Genomic DNA, 20,833 nt, shown 5'->3' with positions numbered 1-20,833 from the left:
GGTCCTGATTCACCGGCTAGCTAAGCTAACGGCTAGCATGTCCGCCTCGGTTGTAGTCTGTCACTAGCTGACATTTAGCTAGGGGCAGTTACTCTTGTTTGACACTCGCACTGCAGAGGACGATTTGACAAGGTAAACGACATTGATAATTTCAGCGTTGCTTGGAAAATATTTGGCTTTGTGACAGGACTTCTGCGTGTCCTGCCCGACCGAGTAATGTTATCGCATCAGCAAGATGTGAATCTTTTTGCAGGGGTTTGGAGCACAGAGCGACCCCTGTAAACGCTGCACATTTGCGGTGTCGTGATGTAATGTATACATGCAATAAACTTGTGCATTTAGGCATGGTGCATACAGTGCATCTGCTTTCTTGTTGCTTTTGGCATGTGTAATTGGGCTGCTAATCAACTTGCAATACAAACGCTGTCTCCTCTGTCGTGCGCTTAAAATGGCCGACAGATGTGAGATTACTCGGGTTGGTATTTAGCACTCTTCAACCTAACTACGCACAGCAACAAGGGGGCAAAAAACAGAGGATGCTGGGATTTGATTGGGCTAAAAGAAACGTAGCAGTGTTACAGACTCCGGGTTGGACCAATAGAGACACAGAAATGATGCATCCATGCAAGCATTCAACCTACTGTACTGGTGTTTGTGCAGCTAGAGTGTTTGAGGAAACATGCTGTTTTTTTATTACAGGAGCACCAGACTTGACCCTTTTGTTACATGTTTACTAATTATTAATGGATAAAGTCAATATTTTAGAATTACTTCTTAGTGAGATTTTAACCACTGGTTTTTGTCTTATCTCAATAGCATTTTTTTAAATCAAGAAAATATACTTTGAACAGCAGGGAGGTAATAATAATAGTGGGATCTGAGGCAGGGCTGGCTGAGTTAATGTACACAAACACATGAGGAGTCACAGTCGTGTAGTGGTGTACTGAGACAGATGGATATCAGCATACAGAACAAATTATACTTATTTGTACCCTTATTATTTTCATAGCATTGCAATTAGTACAATAATACTACCAAAACTCAAGATTAGTGTTAATTTAAAAATCTGATTTACTGTGAGTGGCACCAGTGGAGTAATAATAAACAGATATTAAAATTAGCTTTCTTCCAATAAGATCAGATTCAGATCTCATATTTTATTGAATCAAGACTGTGATTACATGTAATAGAGTACAAATGACATTCAATAAAGTGCTGACTAAACAATTGCAACCAACAGCACTAAAGTGCAAAATAGGTTTATTTAGCAAAAGTAAAATGATCTTTAAAAATGCACATATTTTACCTATAATGCAATGAATACAGACCCTCTGGTTTATATCCAAGCTTTTCCACTTACTTTCTACTGTTAATGTAATTTTAATTTGATAATGGCACAAAGCAGACTCAGTTTTGACTCAGTAATTTGACTCAGTTCTTCTTTCCTCTCATCTTTTAGGGAGTTGGTGTAAACTCCTATGCGGAAGGTGGGGAGGTGGGAATGTGAGACAGTTGTTAGCAGACTCAAAATGGGCAGGGGTCGAGGCAGAGGGAGAGGAAGGGGCAGGGGCTCATCAGGCCAGTTACGCCCCCCCTCACCCTATAGACTGCAGCTCTCTCCATCCAGGGAGACTTTAACATACGCTCAGGCACAGAAAATAGTGGAGGTGGACCTAGATGGACGGCTCCATCGGATTAACATCACAGATCCTCTGCCAGTTATAACTGAGGATGAAATGATGGCTCAGGACATTGCTGAGTGCAACAGCAACAAGGAAAACAGTGAGCAAACGCAAAGTAAAACCCGATCGTGGAGGAAAGCCTCAAGCAGTAAAAGCAGGAGATGTGGTAAAAATATGTCTCAACCAAACCAACGGTCTGGCTCCCAGCAGCACACAGGACCTACTATTTCCTTCCAGCACCCGTGCCCGGAAGATTCTCTGCCTAAGCCCACCTTTCGTGTGTTGAGTTCAGTTTGCCCTTCAAAGGCACCTCCTCTCCCAACAGCCTACTACCGTTACATAGAAAAATCAGGGGAGGATCAGGACACTGTGGCTGAGTACGACATGGATGAGGAAGACCTGGCCTGGCTGGAGATGGTGAATCAAAAGAGAGTGTCTGATGGCCATGCCTCTGTATCTCCAGACACGTTTGAGCTGCTGATTGACCGCCTGGAGAGAGAGTCTATCCTGGAGTCCCGTAGCCAGGCTCTGTCCCAGAGTACCGTCGATGAGGATGCCTTCTGCTGCGTTTGTTTGGATGACGAATGTCTAAACAGTAATGTCATCCTGTTTTGTGACATCTGCAACCTGGCTGTCCACCAGGAGTGCTACGGTGTTCCCTATGTACCTGAGGGCCAGTGGCTGTGTCGCTGCTGCTTGCAGTCCCCCTCCCGTCCTGTAGACTGTGTGCTCTGTCCCAACCGAGGAGGTGCCTTCAAACAGACTAGTGATGGTCGTTGGGCCCATGTTGTTTGTGCCATATGGATCCCAGAGGTGTGCTTTGCCAACACGGTGTTTTTGGAGCCTGTTGAGGGTGTCAAGAACATCCCTCCTGCTCGATGGAAGCTCACCTGCTACCTGTGTAAGCAGAAAGGCAGGGGAGCATCCATTCAGTGCCACAAAGCTAACTGTTACAGGGCCTTTCACGTTACCTGTGCCCAGAAGGCTGGCCTCTTTATGAAGATAGACCCAGTACGGGAGACGGGCATCAACGGTACCACATTCTCTGTGAAGAAGACTGCTTTCTGTGAGCATCACTCTCCTGTTGGGTCTCGGCGGGATGGGTCAGGAGACGAGTCGGTTGAAGGAAGAATGGTGGGTGGCAGAGGAAACCGGGGTCAAAGGTCGTATACTCAAAGTCCTCCCTCCCCACAGAACAAGAAGGCCCCCAAGGGCCAAAAAAAGAAGAATACGAAAGGGTCTGGTGGGTCGATGCGTCGCTCGAATGTGCCTGTGCTGCTTGTACCTCAGATCCCCTCTCACAGGTGTGACATTTGCATACTGTCAAAATTTACATAGCCAGCACACCCTGTTCTTGTATGGATAATTTGGAAACACTTTTGTCATCTTTAATCAAATTTGATTTTGCTCCAGTGCCCTGAGACTATTGTTTTAGGCATTTGTGGATATTTTAAATGACTTTGTCACAAGTTAATGTTATTATGACCACAGGTTTTGCCACACAGGCTTTAACATTACAATTGATACATCTCCACAGGCTGAACAAAATCTGCACAGGGGTTGAAGTCCAGAGGAAGAATCAGTTCATGCAGAGGCTTCATAACTACTGGTTACTGAAACGACAGTCGCGAAATGGGATGCCTTTAATCCGTCGACTTCATTCCCATCTACAGGCCCACAGGACTGCAGAGCAGGTGAGGAGAGAGATGATGGGTAGTGTGTATCTAAAAATAAAAACTAAATAATAAAATAAATCTTTTGCATAAAAACAAGTTTTGCAATTGCAGCACAGTAGTGAGTATATTGTTATATAGTACATTTGCTTTATTGTGTGTGATAGTTCACTGTTGAAATGGTTTTAAATGACTGAAAATGGAGTCCATCAGCACTTTGTCTTAGTTGCATTTTCACTCGACTGCTAGCTAAGCATGTGGTTTTGGTGTACTTGACATGCGTCCAAGTATCTTGGACTTATTTTAAACTGGTATCCACATTGATTTTGAATTACTTTACATATCTAGTTGTGTGGTAGAGTATTGGGAAATATTAATACCAGCACATTTACATTAACAGTCATTACAGTATCAGGTCTTCGGGGAGCCAGTAAAGTCAGTCATGGCACTCACACAATGTTTGTATTCTCACTCAATGAAATGAAACATAAGCCCAGACATCACACTTTGCAGTGGCTGATTCAGATAGATGGAGAGCTTCCACACAACCCTTCACAGTTCTGCCATCTTTGCTGTAGGTCTCTCACTGCAACAAAGGGCAACAGCGTGTGAAAAGTTGTGAATATTAGTTTTATCTATTGCCCAGTCATTTATAATAGCAGAGGATAGCTCTTTTAATCAAAAGTGCATATGAAAAATACTGCAAAATACAGTTTGATGAACTAATTTTCAGAGAAATAATACATTTACAGCTTTGGCTTCATACCTGCAGATTTTGGACATTGGACTTGTCAGTTTTCTTTCTAAGAGCCTTAACCCAGGAACAAACTTCAGTCTCAGAGCCACAATCTCTCCCCTGGCCCTCCACCTAGGAAGTACTAATTGTAATGATTTTATTTCTTTATGTCTGTGCTCAGAGGGAGCCTGATGAGAAGCTCTGTGCTGCGAGAGAGGAACTTCGATACTGGCAAAAACTGAGGCAAGACCTGGAAAGAGCCAGACTTTTGGTAGAACTCATCCGCAAGAGAGAGAGGCTAAAGAGAGAACAGGTGCGTCACAGAGGAAAATGAGGCAAGCTACAATTATTTGGGTTTTCTTTTTTGTCAGTATTGTCATTCATAACCATCTATTAGATGGTCACTCAATCACTTGCTGAAAATTAATCAGGAACAATTCTGATAAGTAAGTAAAATTACCCAAAATCCAGATTTTGAATGTGAATATTTTATTTTAATTTCTTTCCTTTGTTTTTTTTTTATTAATTAATTTATTTTTTGGGAATGTCATCTATTATAATTATCTGACCATCACAGGAATTTGGACTGTTGACCTTATTTTGCTCTCTCTTGTGCTTTTACATTATCACTCTGCAGATGAAAATTCAGCAGGCTGCTCTTGAATTGAAGTTGACCCCTGCATTGGTGCTGTTGCGATCCACTTTGGACCAACTGCAAGAGAAGGACACGGCCAAAATCTTCACTCTGCCTGTCAATCTATCAGAGGTTAGTACAGTCTTCTTAAATAGACACTGTTCCTTTAGTAGCATTATTCCTTCAGTCATATTATGACTTGCCGAATATTCTGATTGTAATGATTCACTAAAGGTCCCAGATTACCTGGAGTTTATTTCCCAACCCATGGACCTCTCCACCATGCGGTCCAAACTGGAGGGACATGCCTACTGCTCAATTGCAGACCTAGAGAAGGACTTTGACCTCATGATCTCCAACTGCCTCAAGTACAACTCCAAGGACACCATGTTTCATAAGGCAGCCTTACAGCTGCAGGAGGTTGGTGGGGCCATTCTCCGTCACGCCCACAGGCAGTCTCAGAGCATTGGCCTGGACCCCAACACCGGCATGCATCTTCCAGAGATTCCAAACAAACATGGCTTCTACCACTGTACGTGGGAAGACGGTGAGTTGGGAACTAGCTGTTTCTTTGTGACCCTAACCCAGGTGCGATATTTGTTCTCATGACTTTTGTTCCCCCACAGTCGATTCTCTGCTGGATCCAGAGAACAGACTGCACTTATCCACAGAAGAGCAGCTGAAGGCTTTACTGGACAAACTGGACATGGTTACGTCCATGCGTACAAGTGGTGGTCGAACCAAACGCATTAGGCTGCTGCGCAGAGAAATCAACACACTGAGACAGAAGATGAACCAGCAGCAGCAAAACACTCAGTCTGTAAATGGTAATGACAAGGAGGACAAAGAAGAAGAAGAGGAGGAAGAAAAGAAAACTGAGAAGACAAATGCTGTGGACAATGGGCCTTTGACTACAGTGTCTAACTCTGGGACAGGTAATACTCTATCTTTTTTCTTTGTTAATGTAATTTCACTAGTAGTTCAGACATTAATTACAATTCTGACAAATTTCTCTTTGATTTAGATGATGCTCCACCTGTGCTAGAACTTACTTGTCCAGTATCATCACCACTGCCAGGAGATGCACCTCTCGAGCCCCCAGTCCTGGGCATCATAACTGGTGGGCGAAGGTCACCCGGGCGCTCCTACAAGCGTCAGAGGTCATCCCGCAGTGGGAGCAAAAGCCAAGGAGAAGAGGAGGCTGAAGTTGGTGAAACTCCATCTTCACAGCCTGAGGCTGTTCATGAGGTTACACCACTGGGTACACCCCCGACACTGCCATTGGCTGGAGTCGGTCGCCGTACGTCTGTTTTGTTCAAGAAAGCTAAAAATGGGGCACGGATGGTAAAAAACAAGTCCCCACCACAACAGAATGGGAAAACATCTGAGGAAAAAACCAACGGGATAGATAGCATCCCTGCTAGTCCAAATTCACCCAGTGTAACCAACATCACCTCGCCCCCTACCCCAAATGCCTCTCCTATACCTCCCTCTCTGTCCTCGCACCAACTGAGGTCCAGAGGCCTAAGCTCAGAAAGTGAAGCAGACAAACTCCCTCCACCACCCAGAGAAGCAGGTAATGGGGAAAAAATAGATTGCTTTAATCCTGAGAGATTCAAAATCTGTATTGGTCACTTTTTTTTTTTTTTTTGCTAGGACTGACAAATGGAAAGCATGTCTCTGCCAACCATGATGACGACGATGACCAGAAACTAAAGTGAGTACTGAGAAGTTCACTAGCCTTCTACATACAGTTAGTCACTAGCTGGTGACTAGTGGAACAGCCAAGGAGCCAGATAATTCTCTGGTCGGTGGACGCCAAAACTGAGCTGGGTGGACACAAACATGACTCCAAATCACTGCTAACTTTGCTGCGTGTCTGCTAGATGTGTTAATAACTGAGTGTTTCTAACAAGTCTGAATGTGTATGTTGTATTCACAGCTTGTCTCAGCTGCCCCCAAGTGGCCATAAAAATCAGTTACTACAGGTTAAAAATCACCCATCTCTCTTGCTTTTCTTTCCTCCTGTTTACAGCTGCAGTGTCTCCCCACCCAAGCGCAGTCGGGGTAAACCTGCGCTGGTGAAAGTCCCTAGCAGTGAGAATGGAGACGTCTCTGGGTCTGGTGTGTACACGAGAAGGCAAACAAAATACAATGAATTGCCTCTGTTTGTGTGTACTTATTGGATCCATAAACTAGCTTGTACACCAAACCTTTCATATTCAATTCAGTTCTAGGTTTGATCTTAGGAGCTGTCATGAATACAACTTAACTGGATGTGTTGGAATATCCTGTTCACAGGAAAGTCTGCACTTCTGTGTTTAGATAGTGAGACTGAGCTTGCACCACTGGACCTAGTTTGGGCAAAATGCAGAGGATATCCATCATATCCAGCAATGGTGAGAATGTGTTCTTTCTTTTTCTCTCTCTGTCTCAGAGAAGACAATAAATGTTCAATATACTGTAATCATCATAAGGTATTGTTACAGATTGTTGATCCAGACATGCCCCAGGAAGGGCTTCTTCATAACGGCATCCCCATTCCAGTGCCTCCCGTGGAGGTGCTCAAACTGGGCGAGTGGAGGCAAACAGATGAAGGCAAAAAGCTCTTCTTAGTGCTTTTCTTTGACACAAAAAGAACTTGGTAAGATCCAAACGGAGGGTTAAACGTCCTGTTGGTTTTGAAGAGGCTGGAGCAGTCCTGTTCATTAATTTTTGTCACCTAGAAAATTGTGTTTCTTGGTTTTCAGGCAGTGGCTCCCTCGTAACAAACTACTGCCACTGGGGATGGATGACACGGTTGACAAACTTCGCTTAATGGAAGGCAAGAAACCCAGCATTCGCAAGTCTGTGCACACTGCATATGATCGGGCCATGGCACATTTAAACCACGTGAGAGGAAATCTAAACTTCACTCCCTCCAATTTTATATAATTTTTTTTTGGTTTAAAAATGTTTTCATCTCAAACAAGCTGCCTGGTTGTATGTATAGAAGCAGAGGTAAAATAATGGCCAACAGTTAGTGGTAAGTGAAGGTTTTCTGCATAAAACTGTTGCTCGCCAATTTTTAAAATGGAGAGAAAAGGTGCTTGAAGACATTTTTGTAGATCAATGTGCTCATTTATTCATGTAAATTTTTTTTTTAAAGATTTTACACAACCGCTGTTGCTATGTATTCATATGAGGTTTTTATTTTAGGCCAAAGTGAGAAAAGTGTAAATATTTAATTGTCAAAGGGACTGTCTGCATTCACATCATATTTAGATTGTATTTGTCACTGTGTTTAATGAAGTGTGAAAGTCCCACTTAACATTCACGTCACATCCGGACTCAACTCAAGTTTGGCTTTGACGACTATGGGGGGAAAATTTTAAGTTTTTACCTGCAAACGTTCCTCGTAATAAGCTACATACTCTGCCGGCAATACTGGTACCGCCAAACTTAAATATGAGGACCCTTCCCTCATATTCTCCCTCTATTCAATCACATATATATTTTTTATATAATAAATCTATTTAAAATGAAATGAAAAGTTGAAGCTAACCCCCAAGTGAAGACAAACTGCTTATATGTTTGACTCCAAGAATTCTAAGAGTTGCTCAGTAAAATACAAGGCAGTGACGTTTTGAAGTGGAAAGCAATGCTGAAAAACTTTGGTCAAATGGCTGTCGGAGCAAATATTCGTGCACCTTTAGTCCAGCTATGACGTTGTAGATGGGACTTGAAGTTTTTACTTATTTTTCCATATTGTGAAACTGTAATATTTTGAAACTAGAATGTTGCAGCTACTTGGTTATTAAGATGTGAAGCCACTACAGAAGTTAATCTGATTATTTTGTGGTTATTACGACAATGTCTACTGCGAACACTCACTGAAGAACTTGCAATTGTTTGCAAATCTGGCTGACATGACTTGAAAAGCACAATCGGCCTGTTTAAAAAAAAAACAAAAACAAAAAAAAAAAACTTGTAGGATTGACTCCTGGAGCCATATGTGTGGCAAAAACTTTGTGTGTGTGTGTGTGTGTGTATGGGTGGGTGGGTGTGTACATTACATATGTATACAGCCTCAGTGTAGTAAAGGTGCATGTGTATAGTTTTGTAAATATGTAAATGTATGTTTATATTCGCTTACATGAGGTTATTTAAGGAATGCAAAAATCAAAATTTAGATTTTAATTTATAAATTGTGGCATTTGAGAGTGGTATTTAAAAAGTAAAATATTGAAAAGATTTATGTACGATGCTAAGTAGCTCTTTGTAATAGTGATGGTATTCACCGATATGTCAGAAGATATTCTCTATAAGTGAGGTGGCACAATACCTGAACTCTGTAGGTAGTAGTGCCAGCACTCACCTACATGAGGCTTTTCCTTTTCCTTGGGGGCACAGGAGATTTTTGATCTTGTTATTTGAATTATACTGCAAGATCTATAATCTGCCTGAGACGATATTTTCTCACACATGGAATAAATGCTGTTTGAAACAACTGCATATGGATGTCACTTCTTGACAGAAATGGTAATAAATCATAGTGTAGAACTTTTGCATAAGACTGTATGTATACAGCCTCAGTGTAGTAAAGGTGCATGTGTATAGTTTTGTAAATATGTAAATGTATGTTTATATTCGCTTACATGAGGTTATTTAAGGAATGCAAAAATCAAAATTTAGATTTTAATTTATAAATTGTGGCATTTGAGAGTGGTATTTAAAAAGTAAAATATTGAAAAGATTTATGTACGATGCTAAGTAGCTCTTTGTAATAGTGATGGTATTCACCGATATGTCAGAAGATATTCTCTATAAGTGAGGTGGCACAATACCTGAACTCTGTAGGTAGTAGTGCCAGCACTCACCTACATGAGGCTTTTCCTTTTCCTTGGGGGCACAGGAGATTTTTGATCTTGTTATTTGAATTATACTGCAAGATCTATAATCTGCCTGAGACGATATTTTCTCACACATGGAATAAATGCTGTTTGAAACAACTGCATATGGATGTCACTTCTTGACAGAAATGGTAATAAATCATAGTGTAGCATCTTAGTTTTCTTCAAGTCAAGGTATTGCCTGAATTTAAATGCAAGTATATGAAGATTACTTAGCATGAAGGTATTGTTTTGTGATTGCCTCTGTTTTTATAGCAAGTCTAACTTTTGCAGTTCCCCATATGATCCCATAATACCGAGTGGCAGTAAAGTGCCCAGCTGGTCATATTTAATTTGTCAGGAAGTATCAAATGACCATAATGTCAAGTGTTTGTGTTTAGGTCACCAGCAACTGCTAGCTTGTATTAGGTTGCATTAATTGTGCCAATGAGAAAAGCTGTTATATGCTGTAAATTACAGAAAGCCAGGCATAAACAAGATGGTTGGTTCCTGTTAACAGCCTGGGTTTGTTGTAAATCACACAGCAACACAAGAAGCACAAGTTCTACGGATGCGCAGTATTTACCATTGACCTGGTACAGTATTTGCAAGATGTTCATAAATGTCATAGCTTGAACTCTAAACATTTAGCTTGAAACTTGTCTCACTTTCTACTCATGTTTACACTCTGACTTTTTAAAGAAAGGCTTTTGGAGAGCTGGGGTTTAACTCAAGATGAAGGTTTAACTCAAGATGAAGGTTCAGACTGACGTCAGTATTTTTATAGGCAAGTTGATGTCCTGATAGTTTCCTGTGATATTTCCTGGAAAGAATTAAGCACTTCAGTACTAACTGTAGGGGAAATATCTGGCAAACTGAATGCTTGCCCATAGACGAATTTCCTGCAATTGCATGTTCAGCTTCCCTGCTATGCAATAGATTACACAAGTAGCCTAATCAACCGACACATCTCTATTTTTGATATACTGAGTACTGAATTACATAGTTCTTTCCATGATAATTATTTAATTTACAGACTCACAAAACCAAGCATTAATTTTCTGGTAGGTAATAAATGAAGCATTTGCACTATATGTAATTAGCACAAGTGAAGATTTAAGCAACCTGGGATTTATTACATAATATTATAGACATAGTCTTGAGACTTGAATTGACAAGAAATTTCCCAGAGGGGACAAGGAAGAGGCTACCGTTTATAGACCTTCACAAAATTATCCAAAAAGAAAAGTCACCTGATCTCACTACATTAGGTGTCAACTGAAAACTGTACAAGAAGTATCTCCAGAAAAACATTGAGCTCAGTGTGAATTCCAGACCAACAAGGTTTCACAATGAAAACACTAACAATGACCAGGTGAGTAACAGGCTGATTTCCTATTTGCTTTCTGCACAAAATATAACATCAATAAAACATGATTGTTTTATTGCCAACATTAGTGGGTTATAAAATAAACAATGTTTTCTAGATCTGTCATAGGCAACCAATTCATACAGGATGTCTTGTTTGTATGACGCATGATGGCCTATCCCTGTTCTGCCAATTCAGTTGTTACTATTATGGTCCAAAACTATTTTCTTTCTTGCATATCCCATTCTGTAACATGGGATATTTTGCATCAGGGAAAAGAAAAAAATCTATATGTAAGGGCGAGTCTGAAAAAGGTACTTTAAATTAATTTTTCCTGTCTCATCTTTACAAGGAAAGAGACAATGTCTTGTTGAATGAACTGTCATTTATGATACATTCACTGTTCGTGAGGAAAATTTCTCTCATCGTAGTAATAAAACAATATAAAAACATTTAAATATCATTGCAATTGTATTGAACCATAGTTCAATTTAAAATGCACTAATGCTGTTTTGCCCTGACTGTTTTTGATCTAAAGCAGTGATGCAATGACAATGAATTTTCTTTTTAAGGTAAACAAAAAAAAAAGAACTAATTCCTTCTTAAATAGTGTAAAATGTAGTGTTTGATTCCAGTGGTCAATGTCAGTCAACTTCAACAAGTGTCAAAAAAGGGTTCAAAAATATCTTGGTGTCAGTGTACAAACTATTGTTGAATGAGGCAGAGCCACTATTGTAGCACTAACAAAGTCCTATAGAAGGGATAAGAAGCCATTATCTGTGGAGTCTTGCTGGTCAGATTTACCGCCTCGAGAGCTCTTGCTGGGATTTGTGGTGGTTGAATACTTTGGGGGGTATCTGATAAAGAGACGATCCTCTTCCTTTTTAATCCACCTTAAAAGCTTTGTGATAGCAGTAATAGCACAGGCCTTCGTCACCAGAGGGCTGAAGCAGGTGTATAGCTCAAATTTACTTGTGACCTACAGTGGAGAGGAAAATTGACATTTTAGGTGAAGACATCACAGTTAGTCCTAAAAGAAACTAACAGCTGATCGTTCAGTGTGTTTATATGCACTAAAGCTGGCCAGCAAATTTACTTCTTAAACATCATGTAAATGAGAAACCCAGCTCCTCTAATGGACAAATTTCACCAGCAACTATTCTGATACCAAATAATCATTTTTAAGCAAAAATGCTAATAAGTTACTGTTTCTAGGTTGTCAAATGTAGGGACTTGATGTAACATACAATACCAAACATAGTATACTGAACAGCTTTGGGTTTTGGACTACTGGCCAGACATAACATAACATTTACAGATGAAAACCTAGGCTGCGGGAAATTATATAAATAGGGCATTTGATTCTTATCTGACATTTTACAGACAATACAATTAACCCATAATGACAACTAAGTTGTGTGTGAAACTGAGACCTCGTGCACAATTAGCCTTCTGAAACACACACAGGAAAAGAAAACTCGGGAAGTAACAAACTGTATCACTAATATGCAATGCTTCCGAAATAATGAGTCTAATCTTAGCTTTGCAGTCTTTTGTTTCTCTGTCACGAAGGATGAAGTACACACAAAGACAATGTTTAGAAGTAGATAATAGCAATAACTATGTATCCCTAAACACAGTTACATACCCAGGCTAGTAGAGTTTCCCTCTCAGCGACCTGGTAGATGAGTTTGAGGGGTCGGGAGGTGCTGTGGATGCGGCTGTGCATATAACGATAAAGGTCCAGCAGTCTCATTTTCTCCTCTTCACTGCTGTACGGTGCCTCCATCTCTGGGCTACATGGAGCAACAAATCATTACATAAAAGTTACAGACAGAAAACATACGCAAATTATGGTGACAGAGATGTGGACTGTGATGATGAATCTTTAAACTATTAAAACTATATTTATATGATATTGATGGGCCCTGGTACATATAATAGGACACCTCTAATTATTTCAGTTTAGCTCAGTGGAGATAAATAAAGGCTTGACATGATTAGTGAAAGACAATTTGAATTTGTTACAGTTTTTATTTCACTGTGCACTTGTAATGGCAGCCCTATTTCAGAAATCCTATTCTGAAGTGCTCAATATAACCACAATAGGCTGTATTTTCTTCTTGGAGTATATGGGCTTTTGTACTTTGTACATACTTACTACTATTATACAAGGAACTTAAACTGTGCACAAGTCATGGCCTTCGTGTATAATATCAGTTTTTTTCTTCAGACCAAAACAATGTCGTCATGAACATATTTTTAAAAACAAAGAGATATAACAAATCAAGGATCACTATCTAACCTGTCTGTATGATGTACAAATTTAAATATTCTATAAAAGCTCAAAACAAATCACTCATTTCACTTTCTTAACATAAAATGCTAATGAATGTTCTACTGTAGTTGCATGGTCAATAACAGATACACAAACACACACATACCTGGTGAACTGAGTGAGCTGGCGGTAGTTGTCTGGCACATCAAAGGGCTTGTACATGAAGTGTCTGAGGTCTGAGACGCCCACCTGGCTCACACTGTATGACTGAGCTTTGGCAATGAGGCTCAGAGAGTTCTGAGCCACCATGGCCTCCTCTATCTTCCTCTTGCACTCAGCTACGGCGTAGAAAGCCTCTTTGTCTGTCGAGAGCAGCAGCAAACAAACAGTGCATTCTGGAGGGTCCAGGTAAGAGATGTATGCATAAAAGTAACAGTCAGGATTAAAAAGAGGGAGACAGATGGGAGTCCAGATCTCCCCAGCCTGAAAGGCGGAGGAGGCTCCGATGAGGTTGAGCAGGAGGTGGATGTCAGTGGGCTCCAGCCTGGTGTCCTCAATGACAGTCTTTTCTTGAACAATAGTGAGTAGCTGGTTCTTGGCGATGAGGATGGAGAAAACCAGATTGGGTGTAATAGCTTTCTGCAAGATCTGGCTAATAGAGTCCCTGAGTGAGGATGCTAGTGGTAAGCAGTGCACTGCTGCGAGCAGGAAGCTGGGGTCAGAATCCACCAGGTTCAGAAGGCCGTCTAGGATCTTCTCTGAGCCTGCCAGGAGTCTCCTCAGGTCATAGTTTTTCTTGTGTTCAAAGATGCGGGATATGCTGGCCTGGGTGAGCATGCTGATGATCTGATAGTACACGTAGAGGAGCTCTTCACGTAGCTGCTGCTCAGATTGACGGCTGCTGGAGACGCACACCAGAACTAGGGGCCCTTTCTGTAAGAACACCACAGTGTGCCCCTCTGGTGGACGGAAGGAAAGACATGAGCAAGTGAATGTTTAAGAACAACGTGCCCAGTACTTGACACCTCTGCATACAGAAATAATGGACATCTTTCAGACTCTAAAATGAATGTAGATGCAACAGGCAATCCAAAAATTAAAGTTGTATGACAAATAAATACAAGGTGAATGTAAAGCAATAGTGTAAATGCATGATTTCTCCTTGTCTATATTTCAGACACTATTCTCTATGCTGCAGCACTTTATGTAAATAATTAACTTTCACTCTATAGCAAGCCACTGTGGTCACATTTAATCAACACTCCTTCCCACAACCCTCTGTAGCATTTCTACACTTGCCCTCCTATATGTGAAAAGAAAATGTCTGATCACCTGTGATGTTTCCTGTGGAAATTCACAATAATGTTACAAAGGCTATGTGGGGAACAAAAAATAAATAATAATCTCACAAATGCGCTCACCTGAATAGACTGAGCGGATGATGTTATCTCCACTTTGGACAAAGGACACCAGGGCCATCATGACTCCCATTGTGGATGAAAGAGCCTCTTCACTGCCATATCGGGAATAGATGGGTTTTCCTGCTTCACTTAGCACAAAAACATGCTTCCTGTGCTGCCGCCAGCTATCAGCTGTCACATCCTCATCACGATGAGACATAAACGCTGCAGGTTCCTGTGTGCCTGCTTCCAACAAGAGAGATGACCTTCCCTTCACACCTATACCTTGCTCCTCTAGCTTGGCTTTGGCCAGCATTGCAACGACAAACTCCCCAGATTCGCTCTGGTCATTGTCTGTACCAGCATCCTCTGCATCTCTGTCCACTGACTTTGTAGATTCATTGTTCTGATACTCAGAGTTTTCTGTCTCCTCTGCCTCTAGTTTGTTTACCTGGTTAGAATGGGATTCTGCATCCAGATGCTGCTCCTTCTGTGTAACTTTTGACTGGTGCAAAGTTGCATGCTCTTCTTTGTCAACACTGGTACTGTCATTTTTCTCCACCGGATCAGGAAACATGTGATTCCCCAAGAGGGAGAGAGAAGTTGCCAGGGTTTCAGCTAACATAAAAACAAAATTAAATTATTAAAATGAAAGCTAAACTCAAAATACACTGGCTGGCTACTGTAATAGGTAAAATTGTATGCACTTCAATGCAACACTTTCACCTTAACATGTGTGCTCTAAATGTTTCAGTTTTTGGTGAATTTGTCATAAATGTATACAATTATATGTTTATTACGGAGGTCAGCTAACGGTGGTGTTGTACCGGACAACCTTATATTCAGAGGTATTCCTAGTATTATGACCCTCTCATATATGTAGCTGGAAAAGACAAAACTATATAGACAGAGACACTGTACAGGTGTGCCTATTAAAGTGGCCTGTCAGCGAAGCTTTAATTATAGACGATATTGTTTGTTTACCAGTTGGAACGCAGTCTGAAGGTGGATCACAATTCTTCACCACCTGTGCCTCTCCTTCTTGATGACTGTCTCTCTCCATGTTACCATCCCAGTCACTGGAGATAAAAGAAAAAACGTATAATATAACCAAATAACTCAGAATATACTGTACACCTTTAACTAATGCATTTCAGTGGTTAATGCCTGACCTTGCTACTATTCACAAGTCTCTTATAGTCACACTGGTGACTCGTGTCACCTGATTACAGAGATACTAGAAAAGAAAATTCTACTGGACAGAGAGACGAAAGCGACTGAATTTGCCGCCAGAGCTAAGAGATCATGTTAACGTGTGTTTATTAATAGCTTAAGTTACTTATGAAGCTAATGTTAACCTGTCTGCTAACTTGCACAACGCCGAGACAGTTTAATTTCACATTATAATAAATGTGTGACTACAAATTCCGGTGCAACTCAGTAAACAGAGTGTAGTTAAATGGCTAACACTGCCTGCTAGCAAGCGACATACACTGATCAATTTCATGGCCTTGGCTTAACAGGGAACACGCAAGCAATCGTAGTCAACTAAAATTAGACAGATAAAGGCCATTAATAAAACTTACAGATGTTGTACCGTCGAAACGTTTGATTGAAATCTCAGTTTGCTACATTAACTTCATCAGCAGCCCAGTCGCAAACAAGCTGTCAAGAATGAGAAGCAGAAAACAAATTTTCCTCTTACCACAGCAGACATCCGGAATCTCTGACGACAAGTTTAACTGACCAATCAGGCTGCTCCATGGCTACGAGTAGCCCCGCCCCGCAGGGTATGTTCCATGCATTTGGTTTCAGAGAAAGCAATATCATACACTGCGTGAAACAGCAACTGAAATATTAGTTGGACATATTTAGTGTTTAGTTCGGTTTTATTAAAGGCCATCTCCAACTATTTAACCAACAAGCTATAAAATATGGAGGAGAATAGAACAGTGGGTCACGGTATGTGGAAATGCTGGATTTTAGGCGCTGACTTTACCCGGACAATACTTTTATCATTCCGGCCACACAGCAGATATGTGTGGTCCCAAAAAATATGAAACCCGTTGCTAGACCCCATGTAAAAAAAGAAGCGTTTGTTTTTTTCTCCTCGGTTTACGCTGGAATACTACTGAATAGCGTTACAAATAGTGGTATTTCGTTTCACTTGCAAAATGTAATAATAGGGTGTATTATAAATACTGACGTAGAAGAGCTCTCCGTCCGAACTAATGAAACAAACCGTTTAATTGAAAACGAGAGTTCTAACACTATTTTGAAGAATATTTACGTTGCGAGGTAGCTGGACTACGTAAGTTAACGTACGTACGTCATCTCCGATTCCTCATTCTTCTCCACTCAAATATCCTAAAGGTAGAGATAGCGACCAGGATATTTTATGCTAACGTTATATATTTAAGGCGATATACTTTCAAACTATAAAAACGGACATAAAGTTAGTTCCGCTGTCATATTAGCTGGTTAACCAGTCGCCATGGAAGAAATGTGGAATTTTGAATTTTTGTCCCGCATCGCTGACAGCTGCTGGTCGTTTCTCTCTCAATTCAGGGACGATTGGCATGCCAATGACATGAGAGTCTCCATATTCAAGATCCTTCTAAGCTGGTTAATTTTTAGTCTTATTGCAATTCACTTTGCGTGGAAAGTCTACGGGAATACAGTGAATGATATGTATTATCGACAAGGTGGGTTTTCTTCGTCTTTATCTGTAGCGCTGGCTATAGTAGCCACGTTAGCTTAGGCTAATCTCCGCCTGTTTGTGTTGATGTTTAGGGACTGGGCAGAACGGAGGCACACCGGATACAGCTTCGCACCTGAGTGGATGGTAAGTGTCCGAGCATCCATGTCACTTCAGGCAGGTAGCTTGCTATCCCCACGCTGTCTGGTGCTCAGATGTTCAGTTTAGTTGGATCACTGTTAGCGCAGGTAGCTACATTTGGGATCTTTCTCCTGTTTATCCCATTTCTTTAGAGCCGGTGATGTAACATAAGGGAGACACCGCCTCTAACTTAGTTGCGAATTTGTACGGATACAGTTATGTTTCTTCTACTAAAGCTTCAACATTTCCACTATAGGCTATCACTGATGATGGTGAGGTATTGATGTTGTAAATGTTTTTTCATATACTGTTACAGTTTTGTTTTATTAGTAACAACATTTTGTTATTATTGCAGGGAAAGCAGAGCAGGAGATACTCCAAAGACTCATCGAGATTAACAGGACAGTGGTCTTTGACTTTGGACTTTCCTCCAAATGAGAGCGGAATAGTTTTCATCTTCCAGAGACACTGAGTGCACTCAAGATTTCTGAAAACATCCCAAGTGTGTTAAAGATGGAAGCACCTTCTGATTGACAGTGTCATGCCGATATCCACTATATTGACACCATGCTACTGCAAGCTACTCATTTGTGCCTGTCAGCTTTGGTCATTGAACAGGACTTTATTCCACAAAAATATACCTAAATTGATAGGTTTGACTTCATGGTTGCCTGTTTTTGTTTCATTCAAGAGACATCAGAACAAATGTGAAATGTGTTTGTGTGTGAATTGTGGATGCTTTACAGTTTTGAGCCCACAATCAAAGAAACATATTTCAACTTGATTTGAATGGTTTGTTGAAGGGAAAGCATGACATTATGCATCAAGTCAGGACACGGGATTATTTGGACATTTTTCTGAACTGCATTAGCAGGAGTGAGATAATGGGGATGTGCCCAGTTATGATCTGAAAGATTCTCTGCAATGGGCAGGGTCATTTTTGTCACTGCTGTAATACGTTTATTGTCCATCAGAAAAGACATCCTTGAAAATCAGTACATGTCTTACATCTTCTGACATGTCTGAAAATTTAACCAGTTTCTCATGACATGTAAGGAGCATTGTGTGCACTCAATAGGAGACACAGGTTGCCCATGTTAAGGATTTACCATCTTTGACTTTTTCAAGTTTCATTCAGATTGATCAAACTTATGTCATATATAAAATACTACACAAGCACATGTACTCCATTTATCACACTGTCATGGGGATGTTTCTCTGCAGTGGACTTTGGTGGCTTGTGAAAGTAGAGTATAAATGAATGTAGAAAAATACTGAAAACTGGAGAAAATCTGCTGCAGTCTGCAAAAGAACTGTGAGATCTATTTTTCATTTATATGATGACCTAAAAACAAAGCCAAAACTACAAATATTTGGCTTAAACACAACCAAGTCAATGTCCACACTTCAGTTCAATCCAGGATTGGCAGCAAGATTTGAAAAGTGCTTTTCATTCAGGCAGCGTGTCACTCCAAAGTGCTTGAGCAGTTTTGCAAAGAGGAATTAAGGGTAGAAAGAGTCCAGATAGCTAAAGTCAATACACATCCACCCACAGTGGGAAGACTCAAAGCTATAACTGCTGTGAAAGGTGTCTACTTGAGGAGGGTGAACACACCCATCATTTTTTTTTGTACTCAGTATATATCAATGTGAAAAAGCTTTGTTACATTCACTGTGATTTCACATAAAACAAAAAAAAATGTGAAAAAGTGTGAGGCATTTAATTTTTATGTGCATTCTATGATCTATTATAGTCAGCTATCACAAGTTATATGGCCCAGGTTATATGTCAGTGAGACAAGACACATGGTACTATAGTGCCAAGTCAGATCTGCTGAAAAAACAAACAATTCCTAAACCTACATAATGTGCATTATTCTCAATTTTTACTGTTATGTGTTTTGCAAATAGTCTATTTTATATTGATGGAAGAAGTAGCACATGCACATCCATCACATTGGTGCAGGTTAGGCCAGGTACAACTAAATGTTGCCCAGCAGAAAGCTGTGAAAAAAAGGTGTAAGAATCATTGTTGATAAGGAAGTGGTCAACATCCAGCCCCTGCGCTTGTGCTTCCTCATACAGCCTAGCATCCGTAATGGCCCCTGCTGCTTCAGTGGGTCCATCCTGACCATCAGTTCCACCACTCAGGAATACAGGACCAATAGGTGGGGGTTCCAGGCCTCTCAGCTCCAGTCCCACTTGCAGAGCCAGCTCCTGGTTTCGACCACCTCGACCCTTTCCCGTCAACTTCACAGTGGGCTCTCCTCCAGCTAACAGACACGTAGCACCCCATCCTTCTGTACGGCCTTCACCCAAGACCTGCATGGTACGACACAGGTCCCATGTCTGCACACCCACCTCAGGTCCCAGCCTCAGCAGCTCAGCAGAAATATCAGGTGAAGGCTCCTCTCGTGAACAGGCAAAGCGGGCCAGGAGGCCATAAAGTCTGGAGACTAACCTTACATCACCACACACTCCTGGTGATAGAATAACAGGTCGGAAACCCAGCTCTCGGGCACAGAGACCTGCATGCTTGAGGGCAACACTGTTGGAGCCAATCACAACGTTGAGAACATGTTCTGCCTTATCTGTTTCATCTTCACTCACTTTACACCAGGTCCCTGGTCTCCCAAGGACATCTTTTACTGATGATGGTAGAGAGTTTAACAGCTTGTATTGTTCAAGGACTAACAAAACGTCCTCAGGCCCCACCTCATTCTGCACTGTGGGCCCACTGGCTATCAGGTCCAATGGATCCCCAATCACATCAGACAGTATCAGGGCAACCACCTGTGAAGACGCGATCAGATGAGTGATAATTAAAGAATATTGCTGGACTAACTTCTTCTCAAACAAAGCTGTTTAAAAAAAAAGCCCGCTACCTGTGCAGGGTGGGCATATTGTGCAAGTCCCCCACCCTTTAAGAGAGAAAGGGCAAGACGTACAGTGTTCAGCTGTTGAATAGTGGCACCAGCAGCTGCAAGTCTGCGGGTGACATCCAGTTTCTCTTGCAATGAGATTGGTGGGATAGGTGCAGGTAATAGCGCAGAGCCTCCACCTAGACAAAATTGAGCCACCTTGTTGGTGTTAGAATTACATTTTAAGGTATAATGTTGTAAAGAATAAACAAGAGAAGTAGTATGTTTACCTGAAATCAGCACAAGCAGCAAGTCTTTTTCTGTCAGTTCACTGGCTAAATGCTTGATCTTTTCAGCTGCCATCTGGGCATTAGCATCAGGCAAGTTGTGTTTGGCTCCTTCAATTACTTTGATGCAATTGTTGTCTTTTAACAACAGATGACTGTGGTGGAAGTGAGAATTTTTATTATGCTTAATCATGTTTTCTATG

The 20,833-nt window shown here is 41.0% G+C and overlaps 4 protein-coding genes across 7 annotated transcripts in view; 2 read left to right on the top strand and 2 right to left on the bottom strand.

Annotated features, from left to right (window-relative positions):
• On the top strand, window positions 1-9,213 carry brpf3a (bromodomain and PHD finger containing, 3a). Of its 2 annotated transcripts, none has more exons than XM_020598056.1 (13): window positions 1-132; window positions 1,460-2,986; window positions 3,220-3,376; window positions 4,273-4,404; window positions 4,729-4,857; window positions 4,960-5,272; window positions 5,352-5,660; window positions 5,750-6,301; window positions 6,382-6,442; window positions 6,761-6,849; window positions 7,051-7,124; window positions 7,215-7,369; window positions 7,476-9,213. In XM_020598056.1, exons 2-13 carry the CDS (start codon window positions 1,479-1,481, stop codon window positions 7,657-7,659), a joined length of 3,663 nt encoding a protein of 1,220 aa, XP_020453712.1. In that variant the 5' UTR covers window positions 1-132; window positions 1,460-1,478; the 3' UTR covers window positions 7,660-9,213. The 2 variants fall into 2 exon arrangements, with proteins under 2 accessions (XP_020453712.1, XP_020453711.1); XM_020598055.1 differs by having other exon boundaries at window positions 7,027-7,124.
• A 1,119-nt stretch (window positions 9,214-10,332) lies between these two features.
• Window positions 10,333-16,431, bottom strand: mon1bb (MON1 secretory trafficking family member Bb). Of its 2 annotated transcripts, none has more exons than XM_020598073.1 (6): window positions 16,349-16,431; window positions 15,628-15,722; window positions 14,665-15,261; window positions 13,410-14,202; window positions 12,614-12,761; window positions 10,333-11,944 (listed from the first exon to the last, which is right to left on the bottom strand). In XM_020598073.1, exons 1-6 carry the CDS (start codon window positions 16,405-16,407, stop codon window positions 11,717-11,719), a joined length of 1,920 nt encoding a protein of 639 aa, XP_020453729.1. In that variant the 5' UTR covers window positions 16,408-16,431; the 3' UTR covers window positions 10,333-11,716. The 2 variants fall into 2 exon arrangements, with proteins under 2 accessions (XP_020453729.1, XP_020453730.1); XM_020598074.1 differs by lacking the exon at window positions 16,349-16,431 and adding an exon at window positions 16,230-16,336.
• On the top strand, window positions 15,934-18,728 carry tcta (T cell leukemia translocation altered). Of its 2 annotated transcripts, XM_020598133.1 has the most exons (4): window positions 15,934-15,956; window positions 17,212-17,348; window positions 17,437-17,488; window positions 17,838-18,728. In XM_020598133.1, exons 1-4 carry the CDS (start codon window positions 15,949-15,951, stop codon window positions 17,878-17,880), a joined length of 240 nt encoding a protein of 79 aa, XP_020453789.1. In that variant the 5' UTR covers window positions 15,934-15,948; the 3' UTR covers window positions 17,881-18,728. The 2 variants fall into 2 exon arrangements, with proteins under 2 accessions (XP_020453789.1, XP_020453788.1); XM_020598132.1 differs by lacking the exon at window positions 15,934-15,956 and having other exon boundaries at window positions 16,986-17,348.
• Window positions 18,729-19,258: 530 nt separating this feature from the next.
• Window positions 19,259-20,833, bottom strand: part of glyctk (glycerate kinase) — a 2,862-nt gene continuing 1,287 nt past the window's right edge. The window contains exons 4-6 of the mRNA XM_020598139.1: window positions 20,634-20,825; window positions 20,368-20,543; window positions 19,259-20,275 (exon numbers count right to left, since the gene is read on the bottom strand). Of these exons, the coding sequence (XP_020453795.1) occupies window positions 19,400-20,275; window positions 20,368-20,543; window positions 20,634-20,825 (1,244 nt within the window). The 3' untranslated portion in view covers window positions 19,259-19,399. The remainder of the gene's footprint in view (window positions 20,276-20,367; window positions 20,544-20,633; window positions 20,826-20,833) is intronic.

The sequence above is a fragment of the Monopterus albus genome, unplaced genomic scaffold (genome assembly GCF_001952655.1).
Source record: "Monopterus albus unplaced genomic scaffold, M_albus_1.0 scaffold36.1, whole genome shotgun sequence".
Lineage (NCBI taxonomy): Eukaryota > Metazoa > Chordata > Actinopteri > Synbranchiformes > Synbranchidae > Monopterus > Monopterus albus.
This window is presented reverse-complemented; position numbering and strand designations above follow the sequence as displayed.

Bases quoted from the DNA above. Each gene is read 5' to 3' on its own strand.
- mon1bb (XM_020598073.1), bottom strand. From the start codon at position 16,407: ATGGAGCAGCCTGATTGGTCAGTTAAACTTGTCGTCAGAGATTCCGGA. The intron at 15,262-15,627 runs GTAAACAAACAA...TTTTTATGTTAG, and splicing joins TTCAGACTGCGTTCCAACTG to CTGAAACCCTGGCAACTTCT. The intron at 12,762-13,409 runs GTATGTGTGTGT...TGCTCCATGTAG, and splicing joins CAGCTCACTCAGTTCACCAG to CCCAGAGATGGAGGCACCGT.
- brpf3a (XM_020598055.1), top strand. From the start codon at position 1,479: ATGCGGAAGGTGGGGAGGTGGGAATGTGAGACAGTTGTTAGCAGACTC. The intron at 5,273-5,351 runs GTGAGTTGGGAA...GTTCCCCCACAG, and splicing joins CCACTGTACGTGGGAAGACG to TCGATTCTCTGCTGGATCCA. The intron at 5,661-5,749 runs GTAATACTCTAT...TCTTTGATTTAG, and splicing joins AGTGTCTAACTCTGGGACAG to ATGATGCTCCACCTGTGCTA.
- tcta (XM_020598132.1), top strand. From the start codon at position 17,138: ATGGAAGAAATGTGGAATTTTGAATTTTTGTCCCGCATCGCTGACAGC. The intron at 17,349-17,436 runs GTGGGTTTTCTT...GTTGATGTTTAG, and splicing joins TGATATGTATTATCGACAAG to GGACTGGGCAGAACGGAGGC. The intron at 17,489-17,837 runs GTAAGTGTCCGA...TTATTATTGCAG, and splicing joins GCTTCGCACCTGAGTGGATG to GGAAAGCAGAGCAGGAGATA.